Source organism: Ambystoma mexicanum, chromosome 3p (genome assembly GCF_040938575.1).
Source record: "Ambystoma mexicanum isolate Mex_15411 chromosome 3p, UKY_AmexF1_1, whole genome shotgun sequence".
Taxonomy (NCBI): Eukaryota; Metazoa; Chordata; class Amphibia; order Caudata; family Ambystomatidae; genus Ambystoma; species Ambystoma mexicanum.
The window spans coordinates 155,016,606-155,043,465 of NC_090925.1; the positions used below are offsets into that span (position 1 = coordinate 155,016,606).

The 26,860-nt window shown below is 45.2% G+C and overlaps 1 protein-coding gene across 4 annotated transcripts in view; it reads right to left on the reverse strand.

Moving 5' to 3' along the window:
- Positions 1-26,860, reverse strand: part of LOC138580186 (C-type lectin domain family 2 member L-like) — a 517,651-nt gene that overhangs the window by 411,524 nt on the left and 79,267 nt on the right. For all 4 annotated transcript variants that reach the window (XM_069650520.1, XM_069650519.1, XM_069650518.1 and 1 more), the window contains exon 2: positions 20,913-21,002. In XM_069650520.1, the coding sequence (XP_069506621.1) occupies positions 20,913-21,002 (90 nt within the window). The remainder of the gene's footprint in view (positions 1-20,912; positions 21,003-26,860) is intronic.

The window sequence follows — 26,860 nt, forward strand, 5'->3', positions numbered from 1 at the left end:
TTAATAGTATTAAATACAACGAAGCAGCTCAAAACGTGGTCTCCAGTCACATGTCAGATGAAAATAGACTTTGGGTCGGGCTACACCGAGACCAGAAGATAATGGCATGCCTTCACTCCCTTTTATTCTCAGGCACAGTGAGTCTCTACAAGGCTGAGTTCAAAGGACTAATTGAATGGCAGACAGTAGGAGTAATGATGGATGTTGGGCTAATTGGGTGGGGAGGCATGACCAGGCCACCCACTCCCCCCCCCCCCCCCAACACCTGGGGTACCAGCTTGTGTGCTGCTAGCAATATGGAATATACCAGAAGGGTACAAGCATGCCAACCAATTGTTGAGGGCCACGTAGTACAGAGCCCACTACATTGAGAAGCCAATAGAATGTTGTATATTTTCATGACACTGAAGATGACTTGCACTTGGGATGGGCTTAGTTATCCACCTGATCTTAGAGACCCTATCACAACTCCCGCCTATATAGAAGGTATACTTAGAGGTTTCCTTTAAGCCTATTATATCCCCAAGTAGGTTTTCTTATTTTGCCACATAGAATGACATCAGTAGTGATGAATATTTAGTATAGAGGCTATGTTTTTTCATAAAGTGCTTTGAGAGAAACTGAGCGAACGTCAGGTGATGATTGTTGTAACTCCCTGTTTTAGATAATTGTTAATAAAACAGTTGTGTGTTTGCCAACTTCCTGAGCCAGTCTGATTATTGATGTATGGGTAATATCTGCATCCCCATCCATCTCAGATGCTGTTACCTCGTCTTAAAGGCCAACAAGCCCTGGTTCACGTGGTAGCAGGAGAGGATGGTTCAGACCCATTAACCAAGGAGGCTTTTAAAGCTTTTGGAATATCGGGCATCCTTGGCCATTTAGCGGGAGGATCGCGAGGCTTCCTGTGAGGAACGGCCGGTATGGAAATTCTTTCAAGATAAGAAGATAAAAGTGGGACGGGTCCCTCTTTCACAAAATCCCTCCTGGTTTCCACATGCATTGAGCAGACCGAAGGCGATGGTGGCTTGCTGGAAGAGGAGACAATCCCGAGTGTGAGGAGCTGAAAGGTGAATGGTCAGTAGATTGAGGAAAGTGGCAAAGTGAGCAAAATTGGGGATTGTGGTACTAGAATGAAGTAAGGGGGTTGGTTGTTTAATGCATGACGAGGAGCATCAGAGATATATGATGAGGAGCGTCAAGAGTAGCCCAGAGTCCTACGCTCAAAGAGCATCTAGAAGAGGCAATTTAAAAACCCAAGTGGGTACATAGGTGACACATGGACAAGGTCTGTGAAAGGGAATGATTTACACTCCTATCACAGTATTTTAGGGGCATTAGACAGTAGCGAAGAGCGCTAAGGAGATGGATGTTGAGGTCGACTAGTCTGTCTGTGTATTATATGTATTAGAAAAGTGAAGAGTGGAAGTTGCATTAAGTAGAGATCGAAGTTAAAATCTATCTATTTAGTCATTGTCGGCGCTGACCGAACAGGTAGATTGGAGTAAATTGAGAAATAGACGTTTTGAGCAGCGACTGTTGGTGCGTGCTCATATTTGTTATTTTTCTGAAACGTTTTATTGTGTAAAGCAACGTTAAGTATCGGCAGTCATTTGAGACTCGTTTTAATGGGGTATGTTACTCCACTGATGCATCTTTGTAAGCAACTGCCAAAACACGCACCCAAGCTTAAACAGTACAGTGCAGAATGGGTAAATGGTACAGCACATAAAATGTTCATGACATTGCCACAAGGGGGATTGCTGTCAAAAGTGGTTCTGCAACACATGGCCATATACTTGCACACTGCGTACACAGGAAAGAAACTGGAAAAGAGGTTAGCTAGTTTAGAGCTCTGGAAGATGTACCAGGAGGAACAGGAAGACCCGCCTCCTGAGGACTGGATGGTTAGCCAGTGTAGGGAGGAAGGTGTCGAGCCTTCTGCTCCCCTTACTGTGCCTGAAGAAAATGGCGATAGTGCAAAAGATGAAAGATTGTATCCATTAAGGGAATTAAAAAGGCAACATGATATAGTAATCCGCTATTTTGAACCGCCTGCTTATAATGAAATGAAATGAAATTATATTTTATTTATATCGCGCTCGTACACAAGTGTTTCAGAGCACGACCAGGCAAAAAGGAAGTGGAACAAGGGAGAGAAAAAACAGAAAAAACAGCGATCTTACTAGGCCCAGTGACATTTAAGAAAGAGCAAGTGCATGCGAAAGGAAAATGAGGGAAAAGTGCAAGGACGGGGGGTGGAGGGGAGTGGAAAGTGCAAAGCAGAGGAGAGAAAACATAAATAAATATTAAATAGAATACATAATAAATAAGGGCTTTAAACCATGGTAGTGCAGTCAGCAAGTGGCAGGTGAAAGTTAGTCAGAAAGGTATATCTGATAAGTGCAGAGGAGAAGTGGGAGGGGGACTGTATGGGTACAGATACAGAAACCCTAGTGCAGATGGTGCCCGGGAGGCAGTGCAGGAGGGTGGCAGGGTGAGCAGATACATGGGCCCGAAAGAACAGAGTGGCCAGGTGCACAATGCCATGAGAAGAAACAGATCAACAGGGGAGAAGCGGGACAAAGGCAGAGGCAAAGAGGAAGGTCTCAAGAAGTTTCCGGAGCAGTGACGAGAGCCCAGAAAGGATTCCAGAAAAGGAAGTGATCTCTAAAGTGTTACAAGACAAAGAGAAAAGTGAGTGACCAAATGTGACCCTAGATACAGAACGAGAGATTAAAAGATAGAAAGGAGAACAACACAAAGCTGACGAGATAGCACTCGTACAGGATGAATGGACGGGTGGACAGATACTGGTCAAGCTTGATGGGAAGAGCATTGAGGAAGACAGGCAAGGAGAAGATCAAGACAAAAAGAATAAAAAAGACAGCGAACGAGAGAAACGATTGGAAGAAGAGAAGTACCCAAGGAAGAGTAGACAAAGACGAGAGCAGAAAGGAAGAAAGGGCAGAGGAGCAAAGAAAGTATGACAACAGGCAGAGAACAATTGAAGAATGAGACAGGCTAGAAAAGAAGAGTGAAGAGGAGGAAGAACAGAAATTAAGAGATAAAATAATGCAAAGACAAAGAGGTGTGTAGAGCAAACAAAAGAAGGTAAGGGAAAAGACAGGAGGAGGAAAGGGTTAAATGGGAAGTGAAGAAATAAAGGGAATTTGATAAAGAAAAGGAGCGAAAAAGGAGACAGAGGGCACGCAACATTGATCGCATTGAGAAAGAGCTGATGGAACCGAGTCCAGTAATATCATGGGGCGACATAGAGGAGTTTCAATGCCAGGACCATCTAGTGTAAACGTAGATGGGAATTTTGAGATGGGAAACATTGGAGATGGGATCGATAAAGCTTAACAGGAGATGAGGACAAAAAGTGAATCGAGAAGCAGGGGAAAAGAAGATCGATCTATAGTTGTTCAGTCACAAGGCAAGGAAGGAAGCCTGTTTAGTTTCGAGCATAGAGCCTTGTCTTTGGACAGGCTGACCTTAAACAGAGATGAGAAAGATGAAAGCCATACTAGTTGGGGACTAGATAGGTCAGGCGAAGACAGAGAAACCTTCAATGGGGAGTTGGGAAAAAGTGCATGCGGTCCTAAGGGATGTTTGCAGACAAACAAGGAAGTGAGATGGTCTTATTTAGACCAACCTAAAGATAGGATACCAGAGCCAATGGCATGGCCGGGGCGATCTAAAGGACGATCGCATAGTGAGAGGTGGGAATCGCCACCATATGTGAGCAGGTTGAGGTCATTCCCAGGTAGAAGGTAATCAGGAACCATTTTCCCCACATGGATAGGCAGACGATGGGAGCCGATTGAGGATTTGGGATCACGCAATTCCCTTGTTGGAGAAAGGAGGGGACAGACCACAGTATATCCCCTGGACCCAGATGGATAAGGATAATTTAAGATGCAAACTCCCCAGTTTAATGGCAGGTGCGGGAAAATGTATCTATGAGTTAGAGAAGATGACAGGAGGAAATACTTTAGCCATAGGGGACATTAGGGGTCTCCTAGCAGCTATTCTTTGGGAAAGGGCTGATGACATTTGGACAAGAGCAGGTTACTCAAGTGTCACGGCACAGAACACAGCTCATGATGGAGCGCCATTTAATAATTGCAGGGCTACTGTCTGGAAAGCGCTCAGGGTACAGTATCCTGAAACGTCAGATATGGGTGCAATTATGGCATGTAAAATGAAAGATGATGAAGATCCGTGTGCTTACATTCAAAGTATTCAGGAACACTGGACTTTGGAAACAAGTGAGTCATGGGGGAAATCAATACCAGTATTTTACCACATTTTGTGTCAGGAATTGCCAGAGCAAGTCCAGAGGCAGCTCAAGAAATTGGTGCAAACGGAAGCGAAGCCTTGGGCAGAGATACAGTTGACTATCTATCATTGACGATTGTTACGAGAGAAAAATAAGAAGGAAGACGCTAGAAAACTTGAAGAAGCCAAGTTAGTTCAGAAGAAGCTGTCGAACTACACCATTGAAGGTGCAGTACTGACTAGCGGAGAGGGATTAGCAACGCAGCAAGCAGTGGGTATGTCACAGGCAAATAATCAACACCAATCGGTTAAAGGAGGGAGTGGGTGTATGCCGCGAGGCAGAGAATGCGTTTTAGGGGAAGAGGTGGCCTCCAGAACAATTAAAGTGGTTTTCATGCAGAATTATAATCAAAATATGCAAGAAGGGCAAATTAGAAGGTTCCCTCCTGTATGTTGGACATGTGGAATGACACGGCACATAGCGTGAACATGTGAGAGCCAAGGGAATGTACAGAATGGGTAATTCTCAAGATTGGGGACTGCTTATCCTCCAGCATATAGATCACAAAATAGGAACAGGGTCGCCCAAGATCAGACAGTGTATCAATTACAAGTGCCGCAAATGCAACAGCCTTTGCAACCACAGCAAGCACCATTGAATCCGCTGCAAGGGCACTCACAGCATGCACCCATGCAGATACAGCAGAGTGCAAACATGCAATGAAACACTTGTGTGTAGGTGCGTTATAAATTAACAAGGGGGGTCCTGGGAGTCCCTCTGCCAGACATTAGTCCTGGTTACGAGAGACTTACCCAGAGTCTTTAGCTCACTATCTTTCACAGAGAAGAAATATCCCAAACATATCAGTCTTTGTCCTGCCCTGGGGCAGTCCAGCACCGAAATGCTAGGCAATTCTCCTCTGAACAAGAGTACCAACAGAAACCCCAGACACGTGTTTCGGTCTGGTTGGACCTCATCAGTAGGGTGGATCTGTGCCTCTCTAAGAAATGCCATATCATATCATGGGACAGTTACTGACACCTAGGAGTAGGGGGGGTGCCACTGTCATGGGAGGAAGTCCTTTTACAGGCAAGGGAATAAGCATGTACAGCCAATAGGACAGCTCACAGGGTGACTTGATGTGTTCAGTACTATCGGTGACACCAACTCCTCAAGAAGAACCAAGGGTTGATGTTACCATAGGAGGCAAATCCTTTTCTTTTTTAGTAGATCCTGGGGCAACTCGCTCATGTATACGAGAGGGAAAATATCCATTATCGGGAAATGCCATGAATGTGCAAGGATTCTCTGTAGCTACAAGCCGAGTTTCTTTTACTAATGAATTACCAGTCTCCATAGGAGAGTGTGACATGGCTGTTCCATTATTGTATTCAAGACAGACACCAGTTAATATTTTGGGCAAAGATTTAATGACGAAATAGAATATGACAATCTCCTTCACTGACGAAGGCATAGTTTGTTCCACTTCAGGGATACATTATTTAAACGTGGGCAGATTGAAAAAATCTATTTGTACAGCTCCAGTTTTAGGAATCCCTAATTATTCTGAGGAGTTTTTGCACACAAATGGAACAGTTATGACAGCAGTGCTTACACAGAGGACTACACTATGACAGCAGTGCTTACACAGAGGACTACACTTGGATACATACCTCTGGCATATTATAGTTGGATTCTAGATCCAGTTATGAAAGGACACTTTCCTTGTGAACAATCGTTGACAACAGCCGCGTCCACTATTGAGAAGCCTACAAGTATTGCAATGGGGTTTTCCATGACCTTATTTGTTGAGCATGCTTTGTTTGCTGTTTTGGAGAAACCTAAGGGTACACTGACATCTCAAAGGGCTTCTGCTTATGGTAGTAATATTGAATCCGGAAATCAAAATAGCCCGGTGTATATTGGTGAACCCTGCCGCGTTTGTAGCCGATCCTTTGGCAGTGGATGAGTGTGAGGTGGAAGCAGTGGCAGCCGCCCTGGACACTGGGAGAAAGGAGGGAGTTGAGGAAGAGTCTCATCAAGTGCTGGCTATCAATGAAAAGAGACAAACTACAGATCCCAAAATGCCCCACAAAATACTGCATCAGGGGGGAGGCACACCGATGGGTAAAGAAAGGAGAAAAAGGAAAGGGAGAACCAGGTTTCCTTACGTTAAAACCACCCGAACACAAACAAAGTACAGGGTTAGCCCACAGTGGACGGAGCAGGGAGGAGGTGGGAAATCTGAATCAGGTGTGTTAAAACCGTTGCTGAGAACACATGGGGCTGATTACGGGGGCGGGACCGGACAAGGATTAAATACAACTCCAAGAGACTCAGGAGGCATCTAATTTTTCAGGAACAGCGCGAGGCGGGAGACGCCGCACCCGAGTGGAGTGAGACCAGCCAAGATTACGAGTGGGCTTACTAGTAGTAAGCGGAAAGTTCACAGATTGACACCGTACCCGGACCAAGGCTCAAGACATTCCAGTGGAGAGAAACGGCCGCATAAGAAGGATTCAGAGTGGTGAAGTGTGCACTATTGACATTTTGTTAATTTCGTTTTCATGGCCGGCGGACAGGTTGCAGGGTGAAAAGCCTGTAATCGCCTGGCTGTTATCTTGGACCTAATTAAGGCCAGCAGAGGCCGTTGCAAGTAAAGTAAGACAGAACGCCTGTGCCTATGAGGTGAAAAGAACCGTCATCAGTTGGCTAAATGTATTGATCTGTGACCAGAATTTGTTGTGCAATAAACCACTGTGAAAGAAAACCTCGTTTGTCTCCAGCTGACTACTTAACAATGAGAAAGTGCATGATTGCTCGAATTATGAAGAATTTAATGACGAGATTAAGAGTGAAGGAGAATGCTCTGGCAGGGGGGGGGGGTTATCTCCATTGATGGGTCTTCAAAAATTGATTAAACTTATGGAGAAAGGCATTCAGGTTCAGCTGTGGTAAGGCACAGAGCTAATGGAGAATCTGAAGTACAAGCAAGTGCAAGACTACTGTCTCACTTTTCTCCACAGGCTGCAGAATTGGTGGCGCTTATAGCAGTGCTTAGAAACACGAAGCGCCGAAGTGACGGTGTACAGTGACTCCGCCTATGTGACATCAACCGTGCACACAGAGCTAGCATATTGGAAAAAGAGGGGCTAACTCCGAGCGGACGGCACTCGGGTGCAACACGCTGCATTATTGGACAGGCTTATTAAGGCACTACAACTTCCAGTAACCATTGCAATATTTAAATGTGCAGCACATATTAAGAGAACCGATTTTTATCTCGCACAGAAACAAAGCCGCAGACGAAGAGGCCAAAAGGGTAGCATATTCACCTGATATTTCAAATTTTGATACTCCTATTGTAAAAGAAATAAATGTTCACGATTATGATTGTAAACAAAGGGTTTAATCATTTGTCCAGAACGCAGTTAATGAAGTTCAGGGCAGTGCTCCACAGGAGTGGACACACAGGGGGTGTTCTTTATCCCCCTCTGAAGCATTGTGGTGACAGGACAGCACTGAAAAAACGGTGATGCCTGTAGCCTTACTAAGGGTAGCGTTAGAACAGCTATACTACCCTGTGCATGTAAATAGGGAAATCCTAGCAGCAGCTACTTGCCTACCCCTTGCATTATATGCATTAAGCAATCAGCCTCGGTTGGACCACCACCTCACACCCCATGAGCTAGTTACAGGAAGGCGAATGCGAATGCCCCCGACACCTCCAAGGAGGAGTAGAAGTGTTTCCCCGACAACTGCACAATTGTTAGGAAATGAGCTATCTGCGTATTTAACATGTATGACCCCTAGTATCTCCATCATTTCAAATCCACTCAGGCAGAAGGGGTCAGTCTCAGGACACAGATAAAGACCATTCAACAACCGGATCTAAAGAACTACCTTTACCTAAACTCATTGCTGCAGATTCCATTTTAATTCGCAACTTTACTAGGAAGTGGCATGAGCCCCGGTTTAGTGGTCCGTACATTGTGGAAAATATCACTCCCTCAGCAGTAAAAGTTCAAGAAAGGCATTCCTGGATCCACCTGGGCAACGTGAAGCCGTATGCTGGTGAGACCGTCACACCCCACCCAATTCAGAAGCAAGACAAGAAGAAGCAGTTCAGCACGTGCAGACTTGATCTATGACGAGGAAGAAGGACGCTAAGGTTGCTGATTAAATAAATGCAAGTGTGCATTTGGGCTGTGGCTTGTCCCGGACACTCTTTATAGATATTTTAGCAGGAGTGCAAAAGTAACTGTTCTTGAGCCACATGAATCTTTAAATCGGACTTCAGAAAATTGCTGATGTGCTAAAAATGCCAGATCTTAACGATTGGAAAAGGGAGCAGTTCCCTGACTTGTTTCTTACCGAGTTTCTCTTTGGTCAGACCCATGGTTTTGTCTGATGTCGATGTCCATACACTACTTCTCGCTGTCTTTGTTTTTATACTCTGAGCTTATCCTGCTCTTGTTGGGGATAGCACTGACGTAGGCACTTTTGTGCAAGATCCTAAGAATGACCCAGCAATTAGAAGATTGTTGCCAGCGATAATTGAGCAAATTCGGCAGCTACCTGAGCAGTTAACAAGGCTGCCTGATTAAAAGGGTGTTTTCCTTCCTTAAAAGCATTATACAGGCATGATGTGGGCTGTTAATAATGCAGTTCGAGAAAGTGGGCAGACTCAACGACGTGTGGAGCGCCACCGATGGTGGGGTCTGATGTATTGGTGCATAATATATGCGTGTTCAGCATTTATTATTTTTTTTTGTTCCTACTGATCCACACCATTTACTTCATTGGTCCTAAAAAGGAAGGAGTCCCTTTGATCCTTCCCATTCCAGTGATCTACGCAGAGTTAGATGTTGCAAGAAGCCCGAGACCATATGTGATTGTCCCCACACCAGTGACACATGTAAGGTCACAGATTTCTTTGACAAGTGTTCCTATGATTCCCTCTGTAGGATGGTCCTTTTTGATATGCTTTATGATGTACGAGCGCAGTTGGCAAGAAACAGACCCAAGAAAAGTGCAAGAAAAGATGATTAGGAGTTGAATGATTACCTAGACAACAAAGCACATTTGGGGAACAACATGTGGTTTCAATACATGAGAGAGGTAGGAAAGAGAATCTCTGAGGAGGATTGCTATGGAATGTGCTCTCCTACCTTATGCTATGGGGAGGTCCAAGATATTCATAATTATAGAAACAGACAGCTCATTGCCTGACTTACCTTGCACTCTGTCATACAAGAGGTCAATTCCAGGGTCGAACAGCTTCCTTGGTATGCTTGACAGAATGGTTGGTTCCAGAAGAAGATGATTATGTTCAGGATTTAAAGACAAGAGAAAGAGCACACACCAGAGATCATGTGATAAGATACAAACAGTCTGGCATGAAGGGAGCAGGAATCCGATGGCAAATTAATGAGAAGCTCAACTGAAAAGGAAAGATGATGAAGAAATATGAAGATGCAAGGAAAGAGGCCAGATGCAGATCTGGGGAACAGTACTTTGTAAACATGGCTGGGAAGAAGGCATAGTCGTATTCAGAGCTGTGGCAGTAACTGGTCATCCCAACCCAGTCATAGATCTGCTTCCGCCAGACAGACCCTTACTGACATCCTTTTTGTCGTTCCTTCACCAGATCTATGGACTCCTCATACGGTCTCTGTGCTCTGCCCTATCTCCTCCTCTCCCATTAATGGTGGCACTCGCTGGGAAGTTCTCATGGCTTCCTTCGACTCCTCTAAAGTCATCATTAATGTCTACCTAAATGGCACTGTCATGGCCCAAGGCCCTCGGGCCAATCTCCTCCTCTTTGATAGGCGCTTCCCTCGCTCATCAATTTCCTCTCATCTCCTGCTGTCCCCTCCTCTCCCCCCTTGCGCCTTGCCCTCTCTCTCCTCCTCCTCCTCCTCCACCTTCTCCTCCTCCTCCTCCTCCTCCTCCTCCTATTCTGCCCCTCCTAGGGCTCATTCTCCTCCACAGGGTGTACCTCTGATCTGTACCCCTCCCGGGAAGGTCTTTAAGGCTGGCAACCTTCTTCATATTGACACTCTCACCTCTCGCTCTGCCGTCAAACACTCCTCTGACATCTGCCACCTCCTTGAAGAACTTGATGTCCTTGGTCTTACTGAGACATGGTTCACGGCCAGCTCTGTCACAAGCTTTGACACTCTCCTCCCTGATGGCTACAAGATCCTCTCAGCACCCAGATCCTCCCGGTCCGGTGGGGGTGTAGCCCTGATCTTTCCTGAGTGGATTCCTGCCTCTATCATTCCCACTCAGACCTACTCCTCTTTTGAATGCCTTGTCTGTAGGCTTTCTCTCTCGCCTACCCATTCTCTTACTGTGGTTACCATCTACCAGCCTCCTGGTCAAATCACCTCATTTCTCTCCGAGTGGGCAGACCTCTCCTCCTCCCTCCTGGCCTCTACCACTCAACTCCTCCTCCTCAGTGACCTAAATATACATTGAGACTCTCCTTGCTCCTCCTCTGTACTCTTCCGTGACCTTTGCTTTGTTTATTTTTAATGCGCGCCAGACCCGAGGGTTTTAGGGCGCAAAGGAAGGACAAGAGGATTGTTCAGCTTGGGTAGCATTGCGGTATGTTACAGTACAAAATAATGGTAAACAGTGTTGGCATATAACATACAGAAGATAGAATGAAATCATACAAGTGCACATAGGATACCGAGGGTGTCAAGCAGCAGTTAAATGCAATGTATACCATTGAGCAGATACAGACATTTATATATATATATACACAATTATGCACAGTGGTGGACAGTGGTATGTTGGTAAGGTGGAAGGCCAGATGTCATGCTCCTTAATCCATTGGATAAGGTTGCATCTGAAGCGCAGGTAAGGCATATCTTCTCTTAGAGGAGGTGGAAGTGAGTTTGCAACTCCCTCTCCCCGTACATCCTCCCCTCTGGCCTGACTCACTCTGCAGGGCACACACTCGATGTCTTGATCTCCTCTGACCTCCCCTTCTCCATCCCTCTGACCACTCCTCTCTTCTGGAGCGAGCACTCCCTCCTCTCATCTCACCTTTCCCTCTCTTCCCCCCAAGCCAAGCCTACCCCAACACTGCCACCTACCTTCTCGAACATCCGACCCATGAAGCGTGTGTCAGTTGAGGCTTTTGCCGCCACTTTCTCTGCCCCCCTCCACCTTTGGCTGTCTGACATCCTGACAGCCCCGTCTCTGTTCTACTTTTCCATTTCTGATATGCTTGATGCTCTTGCCCCCGTCATGAGGATCCGTTTGAAGTCCAAAGCCAAGTGCTATTCCTGGTATGACTCTGACCTAGCTACACTTAAACGTAAGTGTAGGGCAGCTGAGAGGAAATGGAGGACTTCCTGTTCATCCTCTGACAAACTGGCCTGTCGCCTGCTACAAAGGCAATACCGACTCTCTGTCCTCACCAAGAAGAGAGTCCACATTCAAGCTTGTGTCTCTGGGGCATCTAACTACTCAGCCAAACTCTTTAAAAACTGCAAGGAGCTGGCCAACCCTGCTGCAGTCTCTACCCCTCCTGTTGTCTCCCAGGCTCTTTGCAATGCCCTTGCCTCTCACTTCATTTAAAAAACCCAGGACATCCTGTTCACCCTCTCCACCCACACACCTCCTCTTCCCTCTCCATCTGTGCTTGCTGACCCTCCTTTAGCCACCCTCCCGCCATTTCCTCTTTTCACCACTGACGAGGTTGCTAGACAAGTCTGATCTATGAAAGCCTCTTCAAAACAGGTTCATCCCCGTTCCTCTAAAACCATCAAGGACCACATTGACACCCTCGCTCCGGCCCTAGCTGATTTTTGCAACTACTCCTTTGCCTCTGGATCCTTCCCGTCCCCTCTGAAGCACTCCTTTGTGCATCCTCTTCTCAAGAAACCCACAGCTGATCCTTCTTGTCCAGCTAACTATCGGCCAATTTCCATAACTCCCTTTTTTGGCAAACTCCTGGAAAAGTTGGCCATCTCTCAGCTTAACCTTCCTTCCAATTCTGTTGGCTGTCTCCATGACCACCAGTCTGGCTTCAGAGCTGCCAGAAGCACGGAAACTGCTCTCCTGAACATCCGTGAAGATCTGCTCTCCAACCTTGACTCGAACATTCCCTCTGTCCTCATGCTCCTCGATCTCTCTTCTGCCTTCGACACGGTCAACCATACCATCCTGCTCAACCGTCTCCGTGAAAACCTGGGTATCACTGATCAGGCTCTGGACTGGCTGACCTCTTTCCTCTCAGATCGACCCTCCCAGGTCCAACTTGGGTCCTTCCTTTCATCTATCTTCCTCTCTACCTGCGGTGTTCCCCAGGGGTCTAACCTCTCGCCCTGGCTTTTCAACCAATACCTGGCAACTCTCGCCCACTGCATTGTCATTTTCTGCTCAAATCTCCAGTGCTACGCTGACGACATTCAACTTATTTTCAGGCTGCCCTGTGCCACCTACTCTCCCTCTCTCATCTTCGATTGCCTAACTGCCATTCAAGATTGGTGTGCCGCCAATGATCTTTGTCTGAATGCCAGCAAGGTGGAGATCCTCCTCATCGGCACACCTTCAGCATCCTTTCCCCTCACTCTCTGGCCGGCCTCCATTGACCCTCCTCCTACCCCCACCTACGAGGCTAAGAACCTCAGGGTCATCTTTGACTCCACCCTTTCCTTCTCCGCGCACATCTCTGAGGTCTCTAAAAAGTCAAATTTCCGACTGCACCTCCTCAGAGGTACTCTGCCTTTCCTCTCCTTCCCCCAGAAGCTCATGGTATCCCAAGTTCTGGCTCTCTCTAGCTTGGACTATTTTAACAGCCCCTTTCTAAATCTACCTGCCTCTACTCTCCGCCCTCTGCAACTAATCCAGAACAGGACTGCGAGACTTGTCCTTGGCCTCAAGCCCTGGGTTCGTATCTCTCCAGCTCTGAAATCTCTCCACTGGCTCCCAGTGGATGCAAGGATTAAATTCAAAACCCTCTGCATTGTCCACACGGCTTTCTGGGGCCTGGGCCCAAAATACCTTCAGCTATCCCTCCGCAAATACCTCCCCTCTCGAGCTCTTCCCTCCTCTCCCTCCAACTCCCTCAGGGACAGTTTTTCTAAGAAATGAGCTGGGGGTAGATCTCAGTCTTCGGCTGGGGCCTCCCTCTGGAACAGCCTCCCTGCAACTCTAAAACTTGAGGAGAACCATCTCCGGTTCCGGAAGCACCTCAAGACCTTCCTCTTTTCTTCTGCCTTCGCTCCCCCTCTCCCCTGCTGATATGTTCTCTCTTGGCACCGTGCACCTGGCCACCTTCTGTCCTTTGGGCCCAGGTACCTGCTCATCCTGCCACCCTCCCGCACTGCCTCCGGGCCACCCCTTGCACGGAGGTCTGTATCTGTACCCATACAGCCCCCCGCCCTTTTTCTTCCTGCACTTATCAGACCTACCCTGTCTGCTGCCTTAAACCTAGCACTTGCAAATTGCTGGCTGCATTACCACCGTTTGTCGCCTTTATTATTTATTTATTGTTATTTATCCGTTTCTCCTCTGCTTCGCCCTTTCCACCTCTCCCCCCTTCCATGCACTTTTCCCCTCCCCACTCTCCCATGCACTTGCGCGTTCTCAATGTCACTGGGCCTAGTAAGATCGCTGTTTTGTTCTCCCCTGTTCCCCTCCCTTGCCTTGTCACGCTCTGAAACACTTGTGTACGAGCGCGATAGAAATAAAAAAATCTATCATGTGGAAAAATGATGCAAACCTCTCTGGCCGAGATTTGCAAATGTACTGACATGGGTTAAAGACAAAGGAGGCCCGTTGGAGATAGTGTCTCTGGCTAGTGCCGAGATATGCTTCAAAAATAATGGCACAAGAAAAGTTGGAGTGAATCAGCAGTGCGGTTGAATTTTCAATGTACCAGGAATGAAGGATGGGACAGTAGTGATAATGGATCACTACTGGGCCTGTGGATCTAGAGCATATATGAAGCTGCCCAGAGATTGGGGAGGACTGTGTTCTATAGTACTTGTTCATGTTCCAGCATTAGTGATTCCAAAGAGCGACCTGAACATTGGTGAGTTCCCAAAAGTGGATGCTCACCTGAGAAAAAGAAGTGGATTCCTTAATCGAACAAAGAGGGAGAGTTACTTTTCAGCCAAATCGATAGAAGCCTTCAACTCTATTCTATATGAACACAGGTTGTTCAGTCAGACTTCAGCAGTGTTCACGACAATCTTCATGCCGGGGATCCTGACGATGACGAATGCTGAGTGGTTACAAATAACCAGATGGGAGCTTTTGCAGATTATCAACACTACCATAAAGGGTTTCAATGCTATCAAGGAAGAGCTGAGAGCCATACGACTGATGACTCTTCAGAACAGATATGTCCTGGACATGATCACAGCTATGGATGGAGGTGTTTGTGCTAAAATCGGAGAATCATGTTGCACATTCATACCTTCTCACGATGACGAAAATCAGACCTTGACAGGGGCCATATCAATGTTGACAAACTTGCACATCAAGATAGAAGATGAAGTGGAAGACATTGCAGATGACAGCTGGTTTGCATCAATCTTTTCCTTGGTTCCACAATGGATGGCGAATATCTTCAAGTTTCTTGGAGCCGTCTTGGTGATGATCATGTTTGGATTCTGTGCGATCATAATTATAATCACACAGTGCAAGAAGGCTGCAAAAAAAGCAACAGGAATGAAGATCATGATCAATGTCGAATCTGGGTTCAAACCCAAAGAGCTGACAGATGAAGAAATTAGAGACTATGTGAAGGCCAGTATTCATGCACCTGAGGGAACCTGAAGGAACAAAGTTCCTGTATCCGAAGAACCAACAGAAGTATGTGGGAAGGTGGATCTACTGCAGTCCGAATTGACAATGTATGACCTGGAGCATTGATGAACACGTGAAATCAGCAGGATATTTCAAAGGAGTTATAAAGATATGGACTCCAAAGTAACACTTATTCAGAAGAGGATGCCTAGATGTAAACATTGATGAGAGAGTGGTTGATTAATCACCCAGAAGGTGGAGTGTAGCAGAGGAGCCAGGTACCTGTACCGGAGGTCCCGCCCCCATTTTGCGTATATGTTGGCAACCGGAAATGGCAAACATGCACAATGCCGATAATATCTATACCGTGATGAGTCCTTGAAAACCCTATATGCATTCACAAAGAAATAACAGTCTTCTGAAGGAAGTTCCTTGAAAGAGAAGACTGGTAATGTAACACAAAGTAGAGATGATGCACCCAGAAGAGATGCGAATGAAGAAAGAATACATCCCTTATAGAATCTAATGATGAAGTATCGAAGTAAGCAACATTTAGGGAGCGAAATGAAGATTGCATGTGTGAAAAAGCACTGAAGAAAATGCGAAGTCATTTTACAAATGTATAGACGCAGTAATGCAAGTAGACAAACTAAGCATGAGGCTGGCTACGTGGTGAATAGACTGCAGGCGATGTGGCAATTTATATATATAGGAATGTATAGAATCTGGATGTTCCACGACACACTTTATCAAACTTAAACCCTGCAAATGAAAGGGCTGGATATCTGCCACAGCAGAATAGAATTGCTGATGGCGAAGAAGGATCCGAGAAGGCTTGGCTGGCCCAGTGTCAAGAGTCGGGGCCGCCGAGAGCCTGGGTGTCTGCTTAAGAAGATACAATAACCGTGAGAAGCAAGCTGAACTCCTGTTTGAGGTGTAATGGAAAACACTGGAAGTGCCAGGTCTTCATCATTTAATAGTATTAAATGCAATGAAGGAACTCAAAACGTGGTCTCCAGTCACATGGTCAGATGAAAATAGACTTTGGGTCGAGCTACACTGAGACCAGAAGATAATGCCATGCCTTCACTCCCTTTTATTCACAGGCACAGTGAGTCTCTACACGGCCGAGTTCAAATGACTAATTGAATGGCAGACAGTAGGAGTGATGATGGCTGTTGGGCTAATTAGGTGGGGAGGCATGACCAGGCCAACCCGAACCCCCCTGCCCCCCCCCCCCCCCAACACCTGCGGTACCAGCTTGCGTGCTGCTAGTGAGTGCAATATTCTAGAAGGGTACAAGCGTGCCAACCAATTGTAGAGGGCAATATAGTACAGAGCCCTATAGAATGTTGTAGATTTGCATGACACAGAAGATGACTTGCAATTGGGATCGGCATAGTTGTCCACCTGATCTTAGAGACCCTATCGCAACTCCCTCCTATATAGAAGGTATACTTGGATGTTTCCTTTCTGCCTATTATATCCCCAAAAACGTTTTCTTATTTTGCCATGTAGAATGACGTCAGTAGTGACAATTTTGTTGTATAAAAGCTATGTTTTTTCATAAAGTGCTTTGAGAGAAATCGAGCGAACGTCCATTGATGATCGTTGTAACTCCGTTTTAGATAATTGTTAATAAAACAGTTGTGTGTTTGCCAACTTCCTGAGTCAGTCTGATTATTGATGTATGATTAACAACTGCATCCCCATCAATCTCAGATACTGTTACCTCGTCTTAAAGGACCCCCAGCCCGGGTTCAACAGAGTACAAAGAGCGCAGCCCCACATATAGAAACTTCCCAATGTAGGTCAAACTAGATGCTAGTAGCCATGCTTCAGCGAGCTGTAATGCACACACCTTACATCTGAACATAACCATGTGTCCTTAACGGATACAGCGGCCTTAAACACTAGTACGGGAAACATTGAGGAGCACTCATAATGATAGTGAACAATGGCAACCCATTACACTAATCAAATAACACATGTAGGCCTCAAGACCCAGTTAGCCATTTTCAAAGCATAAAAAACCCTCACCCCCAGAAGAAATCATCAGCCAAGCCCTTTCAACGAAGAGCACATATATCAAGATTTAACTTTCAATATTAAGACAGAATGCTGCACAGTGATTGGTTGAGGCAAGGACGGTGAACAGGTTCCCAGGCTCGAGTTGCGGTAATGATGTCATGAAAAAGCTACAAACACATATCAGACCCTAGAGTTGGAGAACAGAACACTGCACATGGATTTGTCAAAATACATCAGTTTAGCTTGAGTTCCCAAGCCGATGTTTAAAAGATATATAACATATGTTCCTAGTAAATAAATCACAATGTATCATAATGAAGGTCACAAGTTGGTAGAAACTGAACTATGAGCAGTAAAGAGTGCACTCAGCAAGATAGAGTGCTCAAGGAACACCACTGCCCCTGTAGGAATAATCTCACTGAGAGAGCTCCAATTGCTAAGTAGGAAATCACATGAAAATCAGATATCAGTAACTGTTATGGAAACCTATGCACGACCCTCACAGCATATAGACAATATTAGTGACAAGGCATATTTATAATATTGCAAGCTGCATACATATATTCATGTCAGTGTAAGAGAATCAAGTTTGCAAGCAGCTAAACCCCCAGCTCATAAGATCAGAGGTAGGGCAAATGGAATCGTGAGAAAGGAAGGAGAAGCAAGTTTCCTTTGACGAGGTGCAAAGTTGAACCGGTGATGAACATTTCACAATGATGGGAACAGTAAGACCGTGCCAACCGATTAGGTCAATGGGAAGGGGATGTAAAAACGGTACACCGTCCTTTCATGGTGGGATGAAAGGACGCTGGGTTTTTCACCGTTGTCATTTCAACGTTAAAACTCATCGAATTTTGTAGGGGGGTAAAAAAAAATATATAGATGGAGTGTGGGTGTTCGGCGATAGTTAAATAATTAAAGGGGATGGGGGTTGGGAGGAACCCCCCCAAAAATAAAATAAAATAAAAAAACAATGAGTTTTCGCATTGAAATATCAACGGAGAAAAACCCATTGTTTCATCCCGCGCTGAAATGGCATGGAACCGTAAAAGTTATCATTTCATTGTCACACTGCCACATCTCACACAGGGATTGGTTGAAAATTGCTCAGTCACTCACATCCTGAAACAGCCAATCAAATGTCAGGCTCAGCTGATACAAACTTAAAACCGAACTATTGATTGATTGTTTGATTGATTGATTTGTTACTTATAAAACGCCTATACACAAGTGCTTCTAGGTGCAACAAGACAAGAGGGGGTAAATGAAGGACAAGACAAGGCAAACAATCCTAACAGGCCTTGTGACATTCGATTCATGGAAGTGTTTTAACGAGAAGTGCAGGGGAGAGGGTGCAGGGGGAAGTACAATCAGGGCAGCAGGGCTCTGAAGTTAAGAGCAAGGGAGGCAAGGGACTACACAGGCGCAGTCCCAGCCCAGCAGTGCGAGGAAGGCCAGGCGGCAGTGCATTAGGACTGGGCAAAGATGGTCACTTGTGCCATGTAAAGACTCTTAGGGCGCCAAGCCGCCAGTTCGGCAGAGCAGGCAGAAAGATTAGCAGGGGAGGAGAGGAAGCGAGAAAGAAGAGGAGAAAAGAAAGGTCTAGAGATGCTCCTGGAACTAACAGAGGATCGGCTCAGGTCCGAGAAGGGCAAGGAGGCCGTTTCAGAGGGACGCACCTGCAAGGAGAGGGATCTACCCCATCTCTCTGCTCAGAGAAGCGTCTGACCCGCAGAGAGTTAGAAGTAGATGAGTGAAGGGCTCTAGAGGGAAGGTGTTTAGGCAGAGAGAGTTGGATGTAGTGAGGCCCAAAGCACCAGAAAGCCTTGTGGATGAATGCAGAGGGTCTTGAACTTGATCCTCACAGCCACCGGGAGCCAGTGTAGAGATTTCAGGGCTGGAGAGATGCAGTTCCTGACCTCGAGGCCAAGGATAAGTCTTGCAGTCCTGTTCTGGCTTAGCTGAAGGGGGCGAAGAGCAGAATTAGGAAGGTTAAGGAAGAGTCTGTTACAGTAGTCCAGCTTAGAGAGAACCAGAGCTCTGAAGACAGTGAGCTTCAGGGAGAAGGTGAGTAAAGGGAGAATAGCTCTGAGGAGGTGCAGCGGGAAGTGGGCCTTCTTGGCAAGGGTTGTGATGTGAGGAGAGAGTAGCTGTAAGTATAAGACCATAAGCTGTAAGTATTGATCTATGTCTGTAGTATTTATAATGTACCAACGACTGCTACCACTGCTGTATTTCTGTAACTAAGCTCTAACAAGTAACAGCACCTCAATGCCCTTGGGCTGCTTGTGCGCTATATAAATAAATAAATAAATAAATAAATAAATAAATAAATAGTTGAATCAAATATGGCACCAAGGTATTTTGCCACACGAGAGGGTGAGGGCCCAAGGAACACAGCCAGAGTGATAGAGAGAAAGCGGGATCAGGAGTCCCAATAAGAAGAATCTCTGTCTTACTGGCATTAAGGCAGAGATCGTTGGAGGCACACAATGCGCGAATAGCGGATAGACATTCAGGAATGAGCGCAGAAGGAGGCCGAGGGTAGCCTGAAAGAGGGCAGGGTGTCATCCGCATAACACTGAAAGTTAGATGGAGACTAGGTGGGCCAAAGGGGCCAGATAGATGTTGAGGGTGAGTGGATAGAGCCCTGGGGGACATCACTTGTGGAGAGAGAGGTGGCGGAGAGAAAGGAGCCTAGCTGGACCTCAGAGGGTCGGTCCAGGAGGAAGGACGTCTGCCTATCCTATCAGCACCATGAGAAAGGAGATGATCTGAATGCTAGTTACTTAACAAATTTATATTTTGGTCCGGTAAGAAGGGTATAATAAGCCAACATGGCTAGGTTGTGGATGGATTCACCTATAGTGTAAATGGCGATGTCCAATCAAAAGCCAGAAAACCGTAAATAATCTGTAACATGTGTTGTCATTTCTCTTCTGTAAATTGCAATATAACCAGACATATTCCATCATACTGTCGAATGTCTTTTGGATAATTCCTGTCCTAGGCTGTTTTGTAATAAACATTTTGTTTTTCTCTCGTCTCGTGCATTGTTTTTTGTCTCTTTGGATTTATTTATTGTATTATCGATTTGGAACTTGCCTTACATAAAGTCTCAAGCCAATCATACATTGACTCATCACATTGTATATTAACGTTCTATTCTCCAATTCGGCCTTAAGAACACAATCCATTTACCACAATACTTATGGCATAATCTCCTTTCTTTTGGAACTATGGTCCAAAGAATAAAGACTCCTGTCCATTCTTGCTGTAGTATCCTGTTGGGAGATTTCCTGCCCCATGTGTTTTCTTACTACCGGATGTGTCCCCCGCCTCTTTCTTTCGTTTTATTTTGTCCTTTCTTTTTGCTTGATCCAATGTTGACCAAACTGGCCTATTATTGTTGTTCTAATACATGACAATCTATGTTTATTAGCTGAAGCTGAGCTTTTATGCCTCTTGTTACTGTTATTATGTTATTGGCATGTTATTTGCAAAATACATGTTGTTATTCTAATAAAACTATGGTCCACCTAACAGGCTTGGCATGCGCTCATGCCATCACAAAACCATTCTTCACCCGCGGTATCTCCCCCTCCTTTTGTTTGTAGAATCTATTCCCCTCTTTCCATCCTTTTATCTTTCCCCTGCTCATTTCTTTCTGTCTTCTGTCTAAGGTCTGGTTACCGCTGGCGATGGCACACTATGCAACTCTATGGCCAAGCCTAGGTGCTCTGAAACTACTACAGTGAAGATGTGGTGCAGTATGACAGCATAGTAACATAATATAACTTCCTTAGAATCAAAGACTTACCAGACAGTATGGCTCCTAAGATGAGGACAGTCAGGAGCAGAAGAGCAGCGATGAGGGAGACAGTCATGAAGTAGGGGTCGGAGCGTAGCTCTGTAATAGAGGAGAAAGAACGAGGTTTTGGTGAAAACTGTTTAAGGCTCATAGAGAGTGTGACTGAAGGAAAAGAGACTGCTTAGTTCTGCAAGAGAGTCACCCTATGCAGTGCACAGTGAGAGTGAAGGCAAGACGTGTCAATACAGGGCACTGCTGCAGGCTATCCCTTGCTTAGACCTTGTGGGGGATTCACCATAGGACCTCAAGTTCAAGATTGCCCAGATAAAATGAGAATACTCTCGGGTTTATGGCACTGCCAAGACTATCATTAACCTGTCTTTGCCAACACAAGACTGGATTCCAACAGGTTACAGTAACGCAAAAGAATTGTGGTTTAATTAAGGCAAACTCTGACTCAAACAAATGTGTTTATTCAGAATGTGTTTATTATCTTTGCCTGTTTATTTATACAATTATACGCATCACAGACCAGGCCCCAAGAGGCCCCTATGAGTGATGCAGTGGAGTAGGGCCACACAGAAAGAAGGCAATTTGGTGCCGAAATGCAGGAACGTAGCACTGAGGCAAGTGCAATGTTGCACGGATTAAGTTTATCTTTGGGATAAAACACCTGTTTTCAATGCATTTCAGCAGGATGGTAACTTTACCCTAGTGCGTATGCGCACAAGTAAACACGCGGCCCAGGTGCAAACATTGATTGAAAGCATAGGTTGTTTGCACCAGGGCAATTGTTGCAGTGGTACCAATACAGTGAAAAATGGATTAAAGCATGGGATTTGTGCGCCACAGCAATTGTTTCTCTAGTGATAGTACGGTGAAAATGTGCCCTTGTACCAATACACATGTTCTGTAATCATCAGGGGTGAAGATTATAGACTGCAGACAGAAACCAAAGAAAATCTATAATCCTGTGGGACCACTGATGAAGTACTAGACAAAGGCTAACGGACATTGGGGCCGATTCACAGAAGTTACAGTAAGTAACTCTGTGTTACTTCTGGAGAGGGTTATGCTATTCACAAAAGAAGTAACAGTAACTCGGACTTACACCTTATTTATAAGTCAGACTTATAATACATTATTTTGTGAGCAAGTCAGCTGTAGGTCAGAGTTTCACATTGCACCTTTTTTATGAACAAGCCTCTATACGGGCTGTGAAGTAGCCACGTGTGTAATGAAGATGCTAAAACCAATGCTTCTTCAGATAGGTTTATTCCAAGGTACCAGGTAAGTTGACAGGTAGCTTGGTTCTTGACAAACACTGGCCATCCACACACACCAGCGTCAAGGTCTAACTGACTATAGAACACTCCCAACACTCAAACCACAACCTTCCACTCACTATGACCCACACTACAGAACAAGCCTACAACCCACCTCTTTCCGTTACCCAACAACACCAAAGAGAACTCACCATGACCCACACGGACCCACACTCCGGAACAAGCTTACAACACACCTCCTCCATACTCAGCCTCACCTCAGAGAAAAGGATCAATGGAAAACTATACGACCCACCTCAACCAGCAGACCATACACTCCACTACCAAGCACACATGTGGCCAGCATGCAAGCCAAGCATAAGAATCCAACTCCAAGCAAACCAAACATATCGGGCCCCTGACCTATGGGTAACGATGTAACACAACCAGCTACCAAGCCATGAAGAAAATACCCACTCCTCAACCTCCAGTGCTTCAACCAGATACACCACTTAAAGAATGAAAATCCATGCTCCCCAACCTCAACGTGAAACTCCATACCCTGAAGAAAGTACACCAAACACTTTGCCTCACATTAAAACAGAAATGCCAAAACACTGGAGGTCAATGTCGACAGCAATCATGAAGAACCATAAAATGAAATGACAGCACGAAACAAAACATGATGTCACAAAAGGAACACAGCATTAAACACCAAACTCCCTCCACACATTCTGTGCTGCACTCTACTCCTTACCTCCAGTAAAGACTAGCTCCCCATATTCAATCAAGGGCAATGTGGCCCTTTCTAAATGCATGGAGAGCAACATTCGGACGTTTTTAATTTGTAGCCTCTTTCCGAATAGAGAAGAAAGATGGATACATAGACAAGCTATCTTGCAGGTCTTTCATGCAATTCTCAGTTAAGGGTTCTCTTGTCGTGTGATATGGACTATGTGGAGTTATTGGAGAATGCTGAAACACCAGCATCCATGGTTCATTGTCACACGAGTGCCATGGCTGATCTGGTGCTGTCCTATTGTGGTACAAATGCAAGTTCAGCGCAGTAGAAAGGCGGGAAGTTATCAACTGCCAGAATAACAAGGCATGGAGTGGGCTTTTCATTGATGGCTGTGCAGCTCCATTTATGCGCCGGGCTGGAGAACGCCCATAATTAGTATGCATCAAATAGCCACAAAATAGGTAGAAAGTGCACTAATAGAAATATAAGTGTTAAGGGTAGGTAAAAGGTAAGTATGCTTTGTTTAATATTAAGGTAGAGGCACTGTAAACAGGCCTCAGAGCAGGTCTTTGTGGCTAAAAAAAAGAGCTATTTTTTTATTAACGAGATTAGTTGCTTTACACACAGAAAGTTACACATTCCCAGGTTAATATGGTAAGAAACGAACAGTCTGATACATTCAAGGTCAGGGAGCAAAGCAAGGAAAAATCAGTAGAAGCACAACACTTTAATTCAGCAAATTATGAAATGAAGTACCGGCCTACTGGCAGTTTCAAAGTGTCCCATGGCGGTTTCAAATGGTTTTCAAGCCTGGGAAGAAACCCGGAGAGCTCTCAAGATGCAACATTACAATGGTTATTTTTCAGTGATGCAACACTTTACTGGCGTCATGATGAAAGACATTTCTCATGGGAAACGGATGGAGCTGACTGGCGGCAGATTATTAAAATTCCGCTAATCAGCTCGTGACTCAATGTTTGGCACTAATGGTGTGGGAAATGTGGGTTGGTCCGTGACGTCATGATGGTGGTTGTGGGTGGAGGGGTGAATTTTGCGGGATACAATTATTGATGTGTAATTTATGTGGGTATGCGGTTCTATAGGGGAACCACATAGCCCCACAAATTAGTTGTGCTAGGAGGAATAACCTAATGTTGCAAAAAATGTTTAGATGCCAATTAGCTTGCATTACTATAAAAGATTTGCCCTTAGGGTGGTTGCTTTGACAGTGCCTTTCATGCAGTACTGTTCCGCCATCTGTGTGGATTCTGCTTTCTCAGCTGCGCCTGGGCCCAGAATAAATTGTGTTACTTCTTGCATGGTGTACGCTCCTTTTGGATTATTTTTGAAATTTTTTGGTGAGTTCCAAAGAGACCCCAGATACATTTTTAGAGGCCCCAGCGAGATCCAGTTTTCCCCACCAGACACGGTATTCCAGCCACACTCCTGGAAGCGTTTGGGTAGCGTTAACAGACCAGTCGTACAGCGGTATAACGAGGAAGCCGTGCAGACGCTGAGTTGTCAAAGGTCTGCCTGGTATTGGCGCTCCCCGTACTAAGAAAGTAATGCTGGCCTTTAAAGGAAGAATGGGGGGTTGAGAGGACCCGAGAATCTCCAAAATGGATACATGACTGCACCCGTGCATGAACGTGCATGGGAGGGATTGCTTTATGGTGTATATGACGCACACTCACAAGAGGTGGAGGGCGATCGGCTGTAGTAGTCATAGATATCAGGTGTGCTTACCTGATAGGGAGTGACCGGGCGGTGGCACTTCTGCTTTAGAGCAGAGGGTTGTGTAGTAAGGTGGCGAGCCACGCTAGACGAGATTTGCGCTTAATGAAGACGATTGGTATAGGCGCGTCATTTTTTTGTATACGGGTTGAGAGAGACTGTGTAAAAAAAGCAGTGTTCAATTGTTCGTTAGTAAGTGCATTCATTTTGCTTAATGTTTTCTGTGGCTACAGTAGGGGCGGAAGGACCGGAGCCGAACTAACGTGTAAATATTGATGGTCCAGAGTAACACGTAGTGAAGCGCCATCGAACAGAGGGTGAAGCAGCCACGTACTTGAAACATTATTAATAAGTAGAATTGTTAAGGTGGTGGCCCTGTGGAGAAGGCCATGTGTTCACTAACTTTAATTAACAGGCTGGCCTGTGCAGAGGGCCAGTGTGTAAAATTGATGTGAAAGGGCGGGGCTTCTGGAGAATACCAGTGTGCATGAGATAGGGTGACAGGAAAAGTGGTAGTTATAAGAGTGAATGGGTGACTTTAAGTGTATGAATAAGTATATGCCAAAGTAACTTTTTCTTTTATGATCTTCATCAGCCGAGCAGTAGGGTCACAAGTAAGTTTCAAATAGCTCACACTGTCAGAAAGAAGTCTCTCACATTCTTTAACATAATCACTGCGATTCATCAAGACAATAGCTCCCCCTTTATCTGCTTGTCTGATAATGAGATTCTTATCGTTTGCAAGTTTTAGAACAGAATCTCTGTGGGGTTTACTAAAGTTCGAATTATGAGATTTCTCACAGGATTCTAACTTTAGAACTTCAGCCAACACTTGTCTTTCAAATACCGTGGATTCGGCAGTGTGGGAGTAGCTGGGTGCACAGAAGGTCGACGCATTACGCAGACCACTTCAGTTATTACTATTGTAACCCTCGTGTTCACTGAAATATTCATTAAGGCGTACTTTACGCATAAATGCAAAAAACTCAGTACGAAATTCAAAGGGATCATGGGTTTTGGTCATAACAAAGTTGAGGCCCCTGTTGAGAGTATTCTCTTCTTCACTTGAAAGTACATAGTTGGACAAGTTAATCACCACTGATTCCTTGTTCGGCTCCGTGTCCTGACCTGGTTGTCCCAATCCCCTCGGTTGGGACCCTGCCCTAAAAAAGGCATCCTTTGTCTTTGTCTGTTGCCCCCTCTCTGGCCTCTGCCCGGGTTCGATTGAGCTACAGGTTCATTGTCTCCTGTGCTATCTTCACCTGAGCTATATGAAGTATCCCTAAAATGTACACGTCTATTGTTTTTAGGAATCTGAAATGTGTTTCCAAAGTTATGGCCCTCTACAACATAAGGGAAGGCCTTTTCATGTGTAAAATTGGCGAGATCTTTTTTCAACCTTTTGACCCTTTCTAGGGTAGTATCATTTTTAAAATCTACTAACCCTTTAAGGTGTTGTTCTAGTTTTACTTTGAACGTATCTAGATCAAGATCTTTTTTGAGTTCTTCTTCCAACTTTGTAATATCTATCTCTATTTTCTTTGACACTTCAGTAGCTGTATCTATGATTAGGACTAACCAGTCCCTCCCACATTTATTAGATATGTTTACTTACTGAACGTTGAGGTGTTGTGTACTATCTCTCACTACTTGGTCACGTTCAGCATGTTTTTACACATTTAATGGCTGTGAAGACCGCTGGTGTATGACACTACTGTTTGGAAGCATGAGCTCTAACGCACGACCTAGGCTGGGCTTGAAATGGTTTCTTTTCTTCCCTTTTTTTACACATTTGGGAGCCGTGGTGTATCGGTGCATTTTAATGCTCTTTGAGATGGTTGGTGACCGCCCTTCTTATATTACAGATTGGTTCTGCATCCTCTTTTGTAATCATCTGCAGACTTGGTTGTCATTACAAGGGATTTCCTCCCCTTGCCCCACGTTGTGGGTGGCTTCACTTGCGTGAAGGTAATTTTTATTTAATATATCCTGAACAATTCATGACTGTTGTCCTGTAGTGATCTGTGGCTCATTGGTAGTGTGATGTGTCCTTTCTAGGTGTGACGATATTTTCGGCGGATTGAGACGCCTTTTGAAGTATCTTGGTTTTTCAGTGAAGAAAAATTAGCCTATCTGTCATTTACAGACGTGCGTTGAAGATTCACCACATTAAGGTAAATCTAATTGGTTTAATTTCTAAACCTTTTTGTCGAATT